This window comes from Telmatherina bonti (genome assembly GCF_933228915.1).
Source record: "Telmatherina bonti genome assembly, chromosome: 4".
NCBI classification, from domain to species: Eukaryota; Metazoa; Chordata; class Actinopteri; order Atheriniformes; family Telmatherinidae; genus Telmatherina; species Telmatherina bonti.
In genome coordinates, this window is record NC_136622.1 from 35,075,214 (window position 1) to 35,090,365 (window position 15,152).

A 15,152-nucleotide genomic window follows, 5' to 3' on the forward strand; every position below is an offset into this window, starting at 1 on the left:
TCACATATTTTGGTCCTGCCCAGCCATACAGCCCTTGTGGTTGGAAGGAGTGAAAATAATCTCAAAAACACTGGGCTATAAAGTCAACTTTACATTCACACCAACGTATCTGGGGTGTATTACAGAGGAAACTGGTGCAGATGATGTTTATTTCCTGAACATTTTACTGGCATCTGCAAAAAAGGCCATAACAAAAAGTAAAGAAAGTCAAAAAAGTCAGAATATTGTCTGATTTCTAATAATAATAATAAGGAAAGAAAAACAGGATCTTAGCCTGCTGAGCCAGCATTCATTTAGATAATCCTTGTACCCTGGAAATTATCCTTACATGCATAACAATGATTTGTGATTTCTGTTGCAGAACTTTGAAGCCCACGCTGATCCAGGCTGCAGCGTTAGCCACATGGTCCATTCAGGTGGAGGGGTCTGGATGGCCTTCTCGAAGGGTTCCTCCATTTACCTGTTTCACACAGAGACCCTGGAGCTCCTGCAGGACGTTAACGTCTCGACCCGCTCCAAGCATCTGTCACCAGGCAAGGCGGCAACACGTTTGACCTTTCTGCATTTCGCCATGAACAAGCTTTCCTGTCAGAATGAATCATTTTTACTTCTTGTCGTCTCTGCACCAGCAGACGTTTCTCTCCCTGCTCATCAGATCGTCTTTGGTAGCAAATCTGCTCGATACTTTCACCCGCTTGTTTGTTTGTAACAATGGAGACAAACGAGGATCCGTTGTTTCTGAGTCTGTATTAGTTTATAGCAGCCGTTACCGTGATGATGCTAACAGCTTGTCTCTTTGTGTGCATTTCAGGCGGCATGTGGATCTCTAGCTTGCTGATCTGTCAGGGTCTTTTGTGGGTGGGCACCAACCAGGGCATCATCCTCACTTTCCCAGTAGCTTCACTGGAGGGTATTCCTAAAATCACAGGTGTGTAAGAAGTAGCTACAGTGCATCCCAGTAGTCCTTCCTACATCCAGTCCTCCGGACACCAGATCCACAGTGGAAGGGAGAGAGGGAGAGCGCTATCCTCCCACCTCACCTTTCTTTGTTCCTCATCCCCCTTCCATTCCTCCCCCACCCCACCAATCCATCTCTTCTTACAAACATATTGCAATCCTCAGGGAACCAGTCAGACCACAGAGCAGCACGACCTTGATCCCCCCCAGGCCCAAACAGGGTCTCGTCCAGCCGGGAATGAGACTGCCTCCAGACCAAAGACCCCCTAAACCATAAAAACAAACAGTTTTTGCTTATATTTCTGTATACAGAAAGCATGAAGTTCACTGCAAAAACTCAGCCTTAAACAACAAGAAAAAATATACAAAAATGAGGTAAATGTTGCTTAAAATAAGATAAATTATCTGCCAACAGAACAAGAAAACTTGGCTTGTCAAGACTTCCCAAAACAAGTAAAAATACTCTTAAACAAGAGGAATTCTATGGCATTAAAACTAAGAATTATCTTACCTTTTAAAAAATAAGCACATGTGTACTCTATTTAAGATTTTTAATCTTACTTATTATATCTGCCCTGGTTGAAAAGAGTCCACGCTTCTTACTGATGTCCACAATCATTTATTTTCTTCTCTGCAGATTCATGGAACACCGTGAAAACTGGAAATAACAGTGTTTTAACAACATCACATAATAGCTTTCACAGTATGAATTAAATAAAACAGTCTTTACCGTGTACGCCACGTAAAACCAGTGGTAGATAGTAGATGTGCTTTTTTCTGGACGTGATGCCTCTTTCCTTTTGTCCGACTCCCGTTGTCACTTCCGGGTCATGTGACTCTCGTAAACTTAACCCAACAGATTTTACCAAGTAAATTTAAAACTTACGACAGTAACCTTATGAGGCAGAATGCAAGTATGTGATTATGAACATATATTACAAAAAAAAAAAAAAAAAAAGTCTTACTACTGTTTCAACGTTGCCATGGAAACGCATAAACAATCACACAAGCTTCAGCTACACTTACGTTTCAGTTTTTGCAGTGTACAACTTTTGCGACCATTTACCCTGTTTGTCCTCGCACTTGTTTACGTTTTGCTCTTCGCTGCTGAGAGTGAATTGACCCGGACCGTTGTGTTCCTCAGGGAAGGGGATGACGTCTCTGAACGCCCACTGTGGCCCGGTGGACTTCCTGGTGCCAGCCTCCAGCACCCTGGCCTCTGACTTCCTGAAGCGTGACGCCATCAGCAGCGGTGAGGAGGGTGCGGATGGAGAAGGAGGAGGAAAACTGGGAGTTGGGGAAGTTAATAATGGAGGAGAAAAAGGGGCCAGACTGGAAAGAAACAGCTGTTCCCAAGTCTCAGAAGCTTCTCTGTGGAAGGAGGGGAAGCCCAAGCATCTCCTGCTGCAGTATCGCCTCAGCTCCACCTGCCAACTTCCTGGCAAGCTGCTGACTGCCCTGCCGGAACAGGGTGGGATGAAGACCCCTCCGGACTCCCTGGAGCACAGCCCAGAGGATGGCTCCATCTACGAACTGAGCGAAGACCCCGATGTGTGGGTACGGGGACGGACCGTGGAGTGGGGAAAGGAGAGGGAGGCCAAGCGCAGTAACGTGGTGTCAACAGCCATTTTCTCTGGCGGGAGAGGATACCGCAGGATCGACCAGCTGGTTTCAGCAGAATCCACTGTAAACACACTGCTGGTGTGGCAGCTTCCTCTCACTCTCAGCCCGTGATCACATGACTGATGGAACAAACCCAGTTTAACTTGGTCTCTGTAGTCTTCCAGTCACATCTGCTACTTTAAAACATTTCACATATAAAAACCAGGGAAAGTTTAACCTCAGGATAGTCCATTAGACTCGGTCCGATTGGGGACTGGGCTCAGTTGTAGGGGGGGTGTATCCATGTGGAGCAGGATCACGTTCATGTTGCACTTTGGTCAAACTAGTCAAACCATTAGAATAATATATCCTCATTCCCACCAGAGGTGGCGCTGCGCTAATATTTAGCAAAAGAAAGGACAAGACCTACTTCATGCAATGAAATGGACCGTAATGAGATTCCCAAATTAAAAACTGGAGAACTGAACTGAGACCTTTTAGTTAGACCTTTAGAATTTGTTAGGTCTGCACCAGGGTGGGAATGAGCGTTCACACTGCTCCAAATGAACCGCACCAGCTGTGGAAGCTAAAAGCTAACCACACAGTGTCACCACAGACGGTTTGTCTCTGTTCTGTCCTCCGCTAGAAAGGTCAGGATGCGCCGGTTTAATGTTTTCTTATACTTTGTATATAAACTCTTGGCTGGTTTGTTTAACTGTTAACATAGGACGACGACATCCATCTATTCAGTGGAAGATCTAACATGCTGAAAGCTGTGTACACAGATATAAAATATGTAAAATGTATTTATTGTAAATTGGCATATTTAAATTGAATTTTGGTAAATATTAAACACTTAATATATGTGTGTATTTGATGCTAATTGCAATACTTCAAATGAGAGACTGCACTAATACATCCTTCATTACACTGTACCTTTGGATGTTTTAAGGGGAAGAAAACATGCATATCACACACATGTGTGTGTCTAGTAAATGTATCCTGACCTGAAGACACGCTGTAGCCACACTGGATACCGCTAAACTCAGTATTTTCATGTCATTTTAATGCACTTTTGAGAAGTCAAATAAAAGATGGTAAAAGATCATTCCTTCTATTTTTTCACTGCTTGACAGGTTACAGCAGCTTACATAGCTTACATGTGTATTTAATCCAACAACCAAATAAGCAAAACTAAGTGAGAAAATGAGGGAGGAAACTTATTAGAAACACCACTGAGAGGGACTTTTTGGAAAGATTAACATTGCAAAATAAAAGCGATATTTGTAAGTTTCGACAAACGATGATGTAATGGTGTTTCCATTGAACAGTGTTTAGCACATTAGCCTCAGATCTCGTTAAACCTCGTCAGCCAGACGAGGTTCTATAAGAACAAAATTAGCTTCTTATGCTAGGTAGCCAGGTAGCAATATTTTAGGGTTTTCTACTTGTGGAGAATTTGCTACGGCTTTTTGAAGCTTTTCTCCCTCATTTCCATTTGTAAACCACCATCTGAACTGGTCATGACCCCTCATGTCACATCTAGCAACACGTAAATGCAAAAAAAAAAAAAAAAAAAAAAAAAAAGTTTCCGTTACACTTTCCGATATATTTCTTTATCAACATGTCTGAAAACCACCTCATGAAAGCATAAAAACATTTTAGCAATATTTGAGACTTTTTTTGCAACGTAGGTGTTTCCATTATGTTGGTAGCATCAACAAGCGTCAACAACAGCATTTACAATACATTTTACAATCCAATGTAAGTGTCTGTTGGCGTGGGGATCATTAGGCTTAGAGCGTCTTCAGACCCCACTAATGAGAAAAGACAAATTTCTTTATTACATGATTGGTGTGGTGTTTGTGATGACCTGCGATGTGTTCAGTTTCCTGTTTTAAATCCTCTCCCTGTTTGCTCTCCAGAATGAAACAGTGGTGAGAAAATCACAATGAATAAAATCATAATGTTTATTAGTGTTATTCCTCATCACTGCTGGTTATGTGTGAGACAAACAACATTTAGAGTGAGTGATAAACCTAAGAACAGCTCATTTAAGCACATCAGACATGATAACTGCCTATAAAATGATGGTAAACAAGATGAAATATGACATCATAAAGTGTAAAATGTTTTGAAGAAATGCTCATAACGCCACCGAAGCAGACATTAAATGATAGTTGTGTTAAGCATGTAGGACTGGGTTGTATGTCTAGATGCATTTCAGAGTACAATTTTATCATTTAAGGAAGTCAGAGAACACTGACTTATATTTTTTATGGTTGAATAAATATGTTGTTTGACTGAATGTTTGGAGGCTTCTTGCTGTTTTTACTTCGTTAAATCACCTAAAAGAAAAGTTTGCATTTGTTTCAACCTGGTTTTACAAGATCTTTATGACCAGAAGTACCCAAGTCTGGTCCTGGAGGTCTCGCCTGCAGCTTTTAGAAGCGTTGCTTCCTCAGCACACCTGAATCAAATGGATGAATTCCCTCAGCTGCATGTCATTCAGCTCTGCAGAAGCCTGCTGACAAGACGATCATTTGTTTCAGGTGTGCTGGTCAGGGTTGCATCTAAAGTTCCCAATTTACCCACTTATTTATTATTTTAAGTATTTCAATACTCAAAATATCTGCACACATCTGTGCATACCATCACTCCGAATATAATCCAAAGCCTGCATGAAGCTGAGGAAATTCAGCCTTTTGATTCAGGCGATGCATCTAAAAGCTGCAGGATAGTGGATCTCCAGGACCGGACCTCTGTCTGCTCAGACAGATCATAAAGATATTGTAAAACCAAGCAGAAACATTTCCGTCTCACCAAACATTAACTGTTCTTTTTATTTCAGACAATTCAAACCTTCAGACACAGAAAATCATTGATTTATTGGACAACAGAAAATGACGCGCTGATTGCTTCCTTCCTGTCAGAGACATTAAAATGTCAGTGTTCGCTGACTTTCCTTAAACTATAAAATATCACATCAAAATGCATCTGAAGACATATGACCCAATTCTACGTGCTTAACACACTTAGCGTTTTACAACCGCTTATTCACTGAAAATTAGTTAAATTTGATAATATTTGAGTCATATGTTCTCATGCTTTTCTTATTTCATGTCACTTTCCATCATGAATGACCAGTTAACATGGTTGTGATATGTCTGAACGAGAGTGAGGGGGGAGTTTAGATGTTCTGGTTTGAGAAATGGAGGAGAAGAGATGGAGAGACAAAGACCGAGCATGAGAAGAGGAGAAAAAGAGGACATGCTAAAGGAAGGAGATGAAAATGGTGTTTAGAGCAGAGAGAGAGAGAGAGAGAGAGACAGCTGTTGTAATCCTCTGACTATAAACCCGTGCAGCAGAGCGAAGCAGCCTCAGTGAGAAGGATGGGAGATGAAACGCTGCCCTCGTCCACTCCGATAACAGATGGAGCATCCGTGAGTCTGAGCAGCAGCACTCAGCAGGATGACCGGTCATCTCGCCCTCTGCTGCCTCCTCCTCTTCGCTCATGCTCATTGCTCAGTGGGTAAGTACAACAACCAACTTCTGCAGAACATTTCTCCTCTGAGAAGAGCTGGTAGAGATCTGGACCAGTCTGGAGGTGACAGTTGGTTGTCTCTTCATATTAATACTTCTAATCATTGTTAACACATTTCTAAACAGCTTTGTTTTCCTTTAGATCACGTTCAGACATCAGCATTTATGTATTATTGTTGCTTTTCATCAACTCTGGATCAGCGGTAGTGTGATGAGATTAATCATGCTTCACTGCAAGTCGTTGCTAATTCTGCTTTTCATTCAGTAAATGGTGTACAGGGTGCAGGCAGGGCTTTTTTAAAGAGCCATACCAATGTTTTTGGACATGTGGAGCAATGGATCAGATAGATAAAAGAAAAAGAAAAGCTCTGACTGGAATGTGATCCGTGCAGTGGATCACAACTGCTTTTGAGCTGCTTGTAGAAGGAAGACCCTCATGTTGAGTCACTTTGCCATCACCTGTTGCTAAACCAAAATCAAGATTCAGAAGTTGTTTGTTTAAGGTAGAGGCCTGGGCAGCTCAGCTAAAACCTTGCTGCTAGCATTTACACATAAAAAAAAATGGAGGCAGGAATGTTTAAACTTGATTTACCATAATGCTCCAAAGTTTATTTGGCTTAACCACAATTTTCCTTCTTATGGTTGTACTTATTGTGTGATGAACAAAACCTTAACATTTCTTAAAGTGGTGACAGCCACAAATCAGGCAGTCAGATGCTGAGTTACCATTTCCCCCTAGAACTGCACAAAACCTAACTATGGCAATAAGAAAAATTGATAAAACAAAACACCAACATTTCTGGGGGGGGGGGGGGGGGGTCATTTTACGCATCCCTGGTGTGACATAACAGGTCATGTGACCAGTTAATTTCCAGTAAAAAAAAAAAGGCACAGTATGGAGCAAACAACAGTACAACATAATGAAAGCCAATTCATAACAGCCTATATAAGGAAACCAACAGATTGAGTTGGAGGTCCAACTCAATCTCCCATCCTGAGCAAGCACACTGGCGACAGTGGGAAGGAAAAAAAACTCCCTTTTAACAGGAAGGAAACCTCCTCAAAACAAAGCGCTGTACACAATCGGCCAAAATAAAAACACAATAAAACAGTTCAAACGCAAATAAATAATAAAACAGGTCATACAATGAATAAAAATGCCAAATTCCCTGCGGCAAACAGAAAAAAAACCCAAATAACGCTACGTGGCTACCCTCCATAAGCTGCCATTCTCATAAAATCTCATCTGGCTGACAAGATGCACTAAACACCACACAATGAACAAACCTGCAAATCGCAAATGTAGTTTGTGAAAATTTTACAAATATTGCTTTTATTTTGAATTAAAAAAAACTGTATGGTTGGAGAGTCTGTTATGATCACTGTGGAGATATACACCGTCTGGCAAGAAGGAAGAAGTCTGCATGATGATTTAACAGAGCAAATAGGAGCCTGTTGTAGACCATTCGCAGCTTTCCTCACTGATCACCTGACTTCCATGTCGAGGATGCTTGTGGTTGGCAACCAGATAAACTAACTGGGCGTGCTCCTACTAGCTAAGCTGCTACAGCTAGCTTTTTATGTCCAACATACATGTATAAATGAAATGTATATAAAAAGGTCCATTGGTGCTTTGGCTTAGAATGTTCCAATGGACTCCCCATTCATTTCCCAGATTGCCCATTGATTCTGAATGATGGGCTAAATGGGTCGCTGCCATCAAACATGATAACTGGAAGTCACTGAGTAGTGAAGCGAGCACTATGTTGGTGTTAAACAGCTAATGAAAAAATCTCAAGTTTCTCACAATGTAAATGCGGATGAGGTTGGTTGGATAGTTGACTATTTCAACCTTCATCACATTGTAAACGCGAAATATGGATTCAAACAATTATTTTCATTTGTGAGGTCAATAAACAGTCATAAAAAGGTTTATTTTCTCACAGCAACTGTAACGTTAACTGCTAGCTTCAATGTTGCCTTAACATTTTCCACATCTGCTCTTATTTTTTTTTTTTATTATTATTAATTTCTAACATGAAAAGGAAATGCTAGCTCCATCCTTGATGTGAAACCGTTAACAGCAAATTAACAGTCACCCAGCGAGAGCTAGTTTTCTGCCACCCAACATGGCGGCGTAACAAACAATTGGATCGTTATTGCAGGGTGATGATCTTTCAGCAGCAGCAAGTTATTTAACCACAACTGATGCATTGAGCAGCTTCTCTTTTTTTTTTAAAACAAGCATGTGGAAAGACATCCCATGGTAGCAGACAAGATCTTAGTCTGTTTAAGAAGCGTCAAATCAAGCAGAGAAAACACCTAAGGAGATGCAGAAACCAAGGCTGGGTAAAGAAACGCCCAACGTATTAAAAACTAGAAGGATTTGAAAACAGTCTGAATAATCATACTAAAGGAAAAAAAACAACCCTTTACAAGAAGGCACAACATGCAAGTTCCTAACTAGTCACGATAAGCTTGTTTTGTTGCATTTGCATGAGTAAAAATTAATGTGAAGAACAAGTTTGATCCAGGATGGTAAAGATGGTGTGATGGGGTTTAAAGCTAGAAATATTTGCTCCTTGTTGGGGGGAAGGAGGTTGTAAATATCCTTTTTGAGTTGTGTGACACAGAAGGAGTATTCTAGTGTTTGGTAGAAATGTGGTAGGACCGTATAAGTTCAGCCTTTCCTGGAATGTGAAGATGGAAATATTGTTTGAACACGTTTGAAATGAAAAAAAATTATCTTTACTGTGGTCAGCGTTCACTTAACTGGTTTGGTGAAATCAGATGGAAGAAAAACAGCAGTAGAACTCAGGACCATGTTTAATCATAAAAGGAAGAACATTTCCACATGAACAATGTGAAGGAACTCCAAGGGCCTGAACCGACGTGGAGCCAGAAGAAAACCACTAATCAGTGAGGTTGACTGAAGAAAAAGGCATCAGTTTGCCGAAGAGCAGAAAGACTCTGGAGCTGGAAGAAGCTGACGAGTCCAGATTGACCCTGTTCCAGAGTGATGGAGAATCATAGTAAGAAGAATCAAGATGAAGTGATGCAAACATCATGCTTAGTGACCACTGTACAAGCCTGTAGGGGGCCGTCTATGATCTAGTGATGGGTTCAGGTCTGGGTTCAGATCCAGGTTCAGCAACATCATGTGTCCAAGGTTATTCCATTTTCTCTAATGGCACGGCCACGTTCCAGAACGACTCCACCAGGATTCATGCGGTCAGGTTGTGAACAGGCGACGTTGTTTTCACACATGGAATGGTCACCACAGAGTCCAGACCCGAACCCCATTGGGAATTTCTGGGATGTGCTGAAGAAGACTGCGCGGAGGTCGGACTCTCCCATCATCAAGATCTGTAAGAATATCCGATGCTGGATGGAAATAAATCTTGTGACACGTGCAGAAGCTTAACATCACGATGCCACAGCGAAGACTGTTGGAATTAAAGCTAAAGGTAGTCCATCGAAACATCAGAAAGCGTGACCCTTGTTCTGGTGGCGACTTGTGGCCAGGCAGTGTATATATGAGAAGCAATTAAATGTTGATGTAATCTGGTGATGTGACTTCATAGCAGGAGAAACTCATCTAGCATGTTACCTAATGTCTGGTAATTTTCCCTGGGGGATAAAAAAAGAAAAAAAAACCATTGTCTGACTCTGACCCATATTGCTTATGGTAATCTGTACTCTAAAATGATTAAATGCTTGTGGCTGTTCAAACCTCGAAGTGCACGAACGTTAATCCCAAAGCAGAAACAACAGATTCTGGCTATGATCTTGGGAGCTTCTGTCTCGAGTCTGGATTATGAGCGAATCTCTCCTCCAAGTTCTGGAAACCCCACAGCTTATCCAGCCCTTGGAATATGTGTTGCACTGATAACGTCAGCTGCACCAGTATGAAGATGGGTCTCCTGCAGATAAAACCAGCCCAGCTGTTCTGGTTACATGTAGTAAAAGACCTAACATCAAACAGTGATTAGCTAGTCTGACCTTTAATAGAAGGCCCTATGGCACGAGTCAGACTGTGTGACAGGCAATAAACAATGCAATATCTGACTGGATGATGATGAGGAGGATGATGATGTGCTGAATTGCAGGAAGCGCAGCTGTAAAGAGCAAATGTTAATGTAACTAAGCTTCACATTTATGCACTTTTAAGAGCTTAAAGACTTACAAATGATTGCCCCATTTACTTCAGCGAGTATTATCATGTTTACTGGTTGGCCACTAACTTATTTAGGACTTAATCCCTCTGCAGTTTCTTTCAGTTCTGCATCTTTTCTAGTGTGCTGGCGTTTTTATGGAATCCGACCTCGACTGCTAAAGCCAAACCAGATCAGCCTCATATCTGGCTTGTTTGACTTTCAGCTACACAGCAGCACCGATGTTGCTTCGATCAATCATCAATCTATGCCACTTTACTCAGAGTTGGTTTCTAAATGCAGCTCATAGCTACAATCACACCGCAGCCCTATGATCCAGAATTTATTTTTTCTTTTTTAACTTGTCCTGTCCAGCATAGTGACAACAGAATGATGGTCTGGCTGCCGTGTTGAGCTGAACAAATGTGCTTTGCTTTATGGAGGAGAGGAGAGGAGCTTTATGGATATAAGGCACAGCAAGCAAAGTGTGAATTCAGCTGAAACAACTTTTTCTTTTCAAGCTGTTTTAGCTGAATTTACACATTGAGGCTGGACCTGACAGAGGGGATAAATAAACAGGAGAAAAAACGAGAGTTAAAAAGTCAAGAGGGAAGACGAAGCTAGAAAACAACAACAAACATAAAAGCTAGGACAACCAGCTGCTATGCCTGAAATGCATCAATAAGAAAACAAAGCAAACTATCATCTGGAGCATCAGGAGTGTCTTCATGCATGAGTGCTTGTTATGAAGGATGGGGTTTTTTTGTGATCAGCCAAATGCTTACAAAACAGCTCCAAGAATGACAATCAGACACAGATATCGAGAGTACTGGATATTAAGCACTGGATAACCAGCAGCCATGGAGCTTAGAACCAGGTATCCCACCCATAGACTGAATATAGAAAGATAGGTGTAGCCTCCATGACGTCACCCGCTGGTTTGAGGAGCTGAATTGAAGTTCGGTGGGCGGTTCCTACTATCACCATCTTGGCAGGGGCATGTGTGTCGTCTCGCCCGGAAAATACAAATATGGGGCTGAGAGGGGGGCTGTGAGCGCCATGGTAGATGATTGACATCGTTAATCACATCGTTAGCTTTCTGTAGCTAAGAGCTAACCGAGCTAACCCGGAGATAACAGAAGCTACCCAGCTAACGGAGGCAAGCGGGCTAAAGCTAAGTCACGTCGTTAACCGGCAAAAAGCCGCGGTTGTTCTATGTTCTTCTGACTTGAAGCGGGAGATCAGGTACCTGTCAATCAAAAGGACACGCCCCTACATGTGCTGAACTTCGAGATTGAATTACTTTTAAACGAGCGAGTTAGAAAAAAATTCACTCCCCCCACAGTTGTCATGAAGGTAAACCTGACCTATAAACCTAAAATGGATTTTTGAACCAGGCTGTAAACATGTTTATTTCTGCTGTAAACATGTTTATTTCTGCTGTGAAGTTGGTCTTTTTAACACGGGAATCTATGGGGATTCTCTCTGTTTTGCACCCTCTAGTGGATGAAGGGGGAACTGCAGTTTTATGCACTTCTGCATTGGCTTCACTTTTAACCGCTGGAGGCCGCTTGGGAGTGACTCAGTGATTGGTCATCTTCTCTACGTTGTGCACGTTCATGAGAAGAAAGCCACGCCCACCTTCATTGTTCAGTATAACTACTGAACTGGGGAACTGCAGTTTTATGCACTTCTGCATAGGCTTTACTTTTAACCTCCGTCCATCCGTCCATCTTTCATTTATGGTCCATGATCCCACCGCAGAGAGGATCACGCACCCACCCAGAAGGAGCAGAGGAAGGGTCCAGACAGAGCACCCACAGCATTGGAGGATAGGACTCAGTGGACCAGGGACAGTAGCTTCCAGCCCCACTCGGCACCAGCCCTGTAGGAGCAAGCAGAAAGCTGGATTTAGGGCCCCAAGACCACAAGAGCAGGTCTTGCCGAGCACCCGGAAGCTGATCCTCAATTCCCTGGTCCAAATCCCTCCAACTCCCCCATCCTCCTCCCACCCACTTCCTTCTATTATACAAATTTTCTAAAATTTAATAACCGACTATTTTCGGATGCAGCACCATGACACCGCTGGTCGTTGACCATCTCAGTGTTGAGCATCAAAGATATGACAGCAGTTCTATCGCAGTGTCCACCTGCTTTGTTTGCTCCAAGACTTCACTGATGGTCGTCATATTATTTTACTTGTCTGTTGCGTGTCGTCAACCCGGCTCTTAATCTGAGTTTGGCAGATTTCTTTTCTCACTGAGGCTCGTGTACATATAAAGTTATTATACAGTAAAGAAGCACTGTTTAACTCTGGCAGATTCTCTTCCTGAGTTTTAACTCTGATTCTCCCAAGCAAATAAAACTCAGTCTGACTTTTACCTCATCTCTTGCTCTGTCTCTTTCACTCTTCTTCTCTCTCTCTGATAATGCCCTCTTGGGTTTCTGGAGTCAGCTATGATGCACGTTAAAAAAGCCATATGCATGTGCTCATATCCGTTGTCTGGCATGTGACAGATTAAAACGTTAAACTGAGCTTTAACACGATGCTCTGGCTTGGGAAAAGGAAAAGTATAATTTGTCAGCCTCAGGAAACCAGCAACAAAAATGTCTTTAGGGTCAGAAATGTTGCTACTTTAACATTCATGGTGAAAATAACAGTCCTGTAGGTTTTCAATGTGTCCCTGCTACGCCGGACTCACGTGAAGGAGTCATTGTGCACAACTTCATAGGTTGTTGGATTCGTTTAACTTGAGTCAGTTGTGTTGAAGCAGGAAAAGACTGAAAACCTGCAGGACTGTGGTCCTCGTAGGACCGAACTCGGTAGCACTGGCCTAAATACTGCCCAACATATGACATTAATAATGAACTATTTTCCCTCACAACCCAGTTTTATCTGATCATTTAATAGCTGCTCAGTCGCACGTCATCTGAGATTACATTTCATGACAGTGGGTGTTTATTGATCGGATTTAAGGATTTCATTTCCATATTTCTGTCAGTGCTGCATCTATGTGCAACAGAGTGCAGCTACCTGAACAAAAAGCTACTGCTTCAGTGTGTACAGCACTGGACAGCACTGTCCCTCTGAAAAAGAAGGTAATCAATCAGACAAAGCAGCTTTTAGGTTTAATCCACCACCACAGGCTTTAGAATAAAAAACCTTGAGACAGGTGCAAAGCAGATGTTGGGACTCATGTAGAGGCATTACGCTTTGGGAGAAATGTAACAAACAGTATGTAAGAAACCCCTTCGACTAACTTAAACTGCTCATCCTCCATCATTGACAGGAGAACAAGGTCTTTCCAGCTCCATAACCAGGCTCACACTCCGTTGTATTCCTTAAACGTGAATAACGTCCTCAAACCCAGTTTCTTCTGCTCTGGTCAGCGGAACCACATCTGGTCATCAACAGACTTGTCCTGACCTTGAGACCAAGCTGCTGAGGAGATGAATTTCATGTCGGTCAGGTGTGTTGGAGCAGGGAAATGACTAAAGCCCGAAGGCTAACCATTGGAATGAAAGAGCACTAATCTAAACCATGAACTTCTCTTATGGAGCCCATAAACCATCAACTCTCTCTCATTCCATCCAGGCAGTTCAGGGAGGTTTTTCCTTCACAGGATCTGATCTTTTTATTTTTTGGTTATTTTCTTCAGGCTTTTCAAGTTCCTGCAATCAAATCTTTGTTCTTGATTCCAAGAGTGTCAGCAATTTAGGTATCCGATGTCCACAGTTTGACATAAGACGATCCGTTTGGAGGTATATTTTAGAGTCTATTCATCCAAACTGCACCGTCTAAGAGACTATAAATGTGTCATCTAAGCGTCACAGCGGATCTTATACGGATCCTCCTGGAAGAGGAAGAAAAAATAACACAAAGCAGAGCCGTCTGTGATATAGGGGGCGTAAAGCAAAGCGCTCCAGGTCACATGATCCCATGAGAGACGGATATGCTCCTGCAGAAGAAGCAGCCCCCCTCCCAGAGCGCTGACACACATCAAGCCTTGTATACTGCTGCCAGAAATCACCCGTTGTTACTTACATTAGGCTGAAGTTTGGCTCAGACGCTCCACCATGACCCTTTAAGGATTACTGAGCATCGCTGCAGCTGGAAGGGAAAATAAAAGAAAGTTTTTCTGGACAAGAAGACAGTGCGCATGTCAAAAGCGTGATGATCGGACTAAATCTGTCCATCATGTGAAATACAACGGATCGAACCGCTTCAGCGGCTCTATGATGTTATTTCTAGTTTTCTGAGCTTTCTACAGTGTTATAATGTTGGATATCATCAGACATGCGAGTGGCGCCATTTTTTATCACCTAAACGCATTTTTTTGAGTTTTCCAGCATACTCTACTTTCGGTTTCCATGGGAACAAAAACAATTGGTTTTAGAGAGTTTTTCCTTCTTTAATTTTAGTGACGTGGGCCACAGGCAGGGGGCGGAGCTTAATCTGTTGGTTTGTTTCTAGCAGAGGCTGATCTGAGAGGATCAATACAACATGAATGAAGGGGTTTGTGGAAAATGCTTGATTATTTCTTGCCTTCTGGACTTAAATTAAAATAAATTAGACTGAAATGGGCATCACAGAGACACTGTAGTTTCCATGTTAACATTCATTCATTATCACACTCACTCCTAGGGGCAATTTAGAGGAAGCAATTAACCTAACATGCATGTCTTTGGATGGTGGGAGGAAGCTGGAGTACCCAGAGAGAGCCCACCCATACACGGGGAGAACATGCAAACTCCACACAGAAAGGCCACTGACCAAACCTCAACCTAGCTGAGGATTGAACCAGCAACCTTCTTGCTGTGAGGCCACAGTTCTAACCACTATGCCACCGCGCAGCCCCATGTGAACATGTCTGCTGGAATCTCCGATTGGACAGA

The 15,152-nt window shown here is 42.3% G+C and overlaps 2 protein-coding genes across 2 annotated transcripts in view; both read left to right on the forward strand.

Moving 5' to 3' along the window:
• Positions 1–3,394, forward strand: part of LOC306755525 (rho guanine nucleotide exchange factor 10-like protein) — a 28,004-nt gene extending 24,610 nt beyond the window's left edge. Inside the window, exons 20-22 of the mRNA XM_079239937.1 lie at positions 362–533; positions 812–928; positions 2,102–3,394. Coding sequence (XP_079096063.1) covers positions 362–533; positions 812–928; positions 2,102–2,691 — 879 coding nt within the window. The 3' untranslated portion in view covers positions 2,692–3,394. The remainder of the gene's footprint in view (positions 1–361; positions 534–811; positions 929–2,101) is intronic.
• A 2,557-nt stretch (positions 3,395–5,951) lies between these two features.
• Positions 5,952–15,152, forward strand: part of LOC306754575 (immunoglobulin superfamily member 21-like) — a gene marked incomplete at both ends in the record, with an annotated part of 33,628 nt that continues 24,427 nt past the window's right edge. The window contains one exon of the mRNA XM_079238593.1: positions 5,952–6,091. Within this exon, the coding sequence (XP_079094719.1) occupies positions 5,952–6,091 (140 nt within the window). The remainder of the gene's footprint in view (positions 6,092–15,152) is intronic.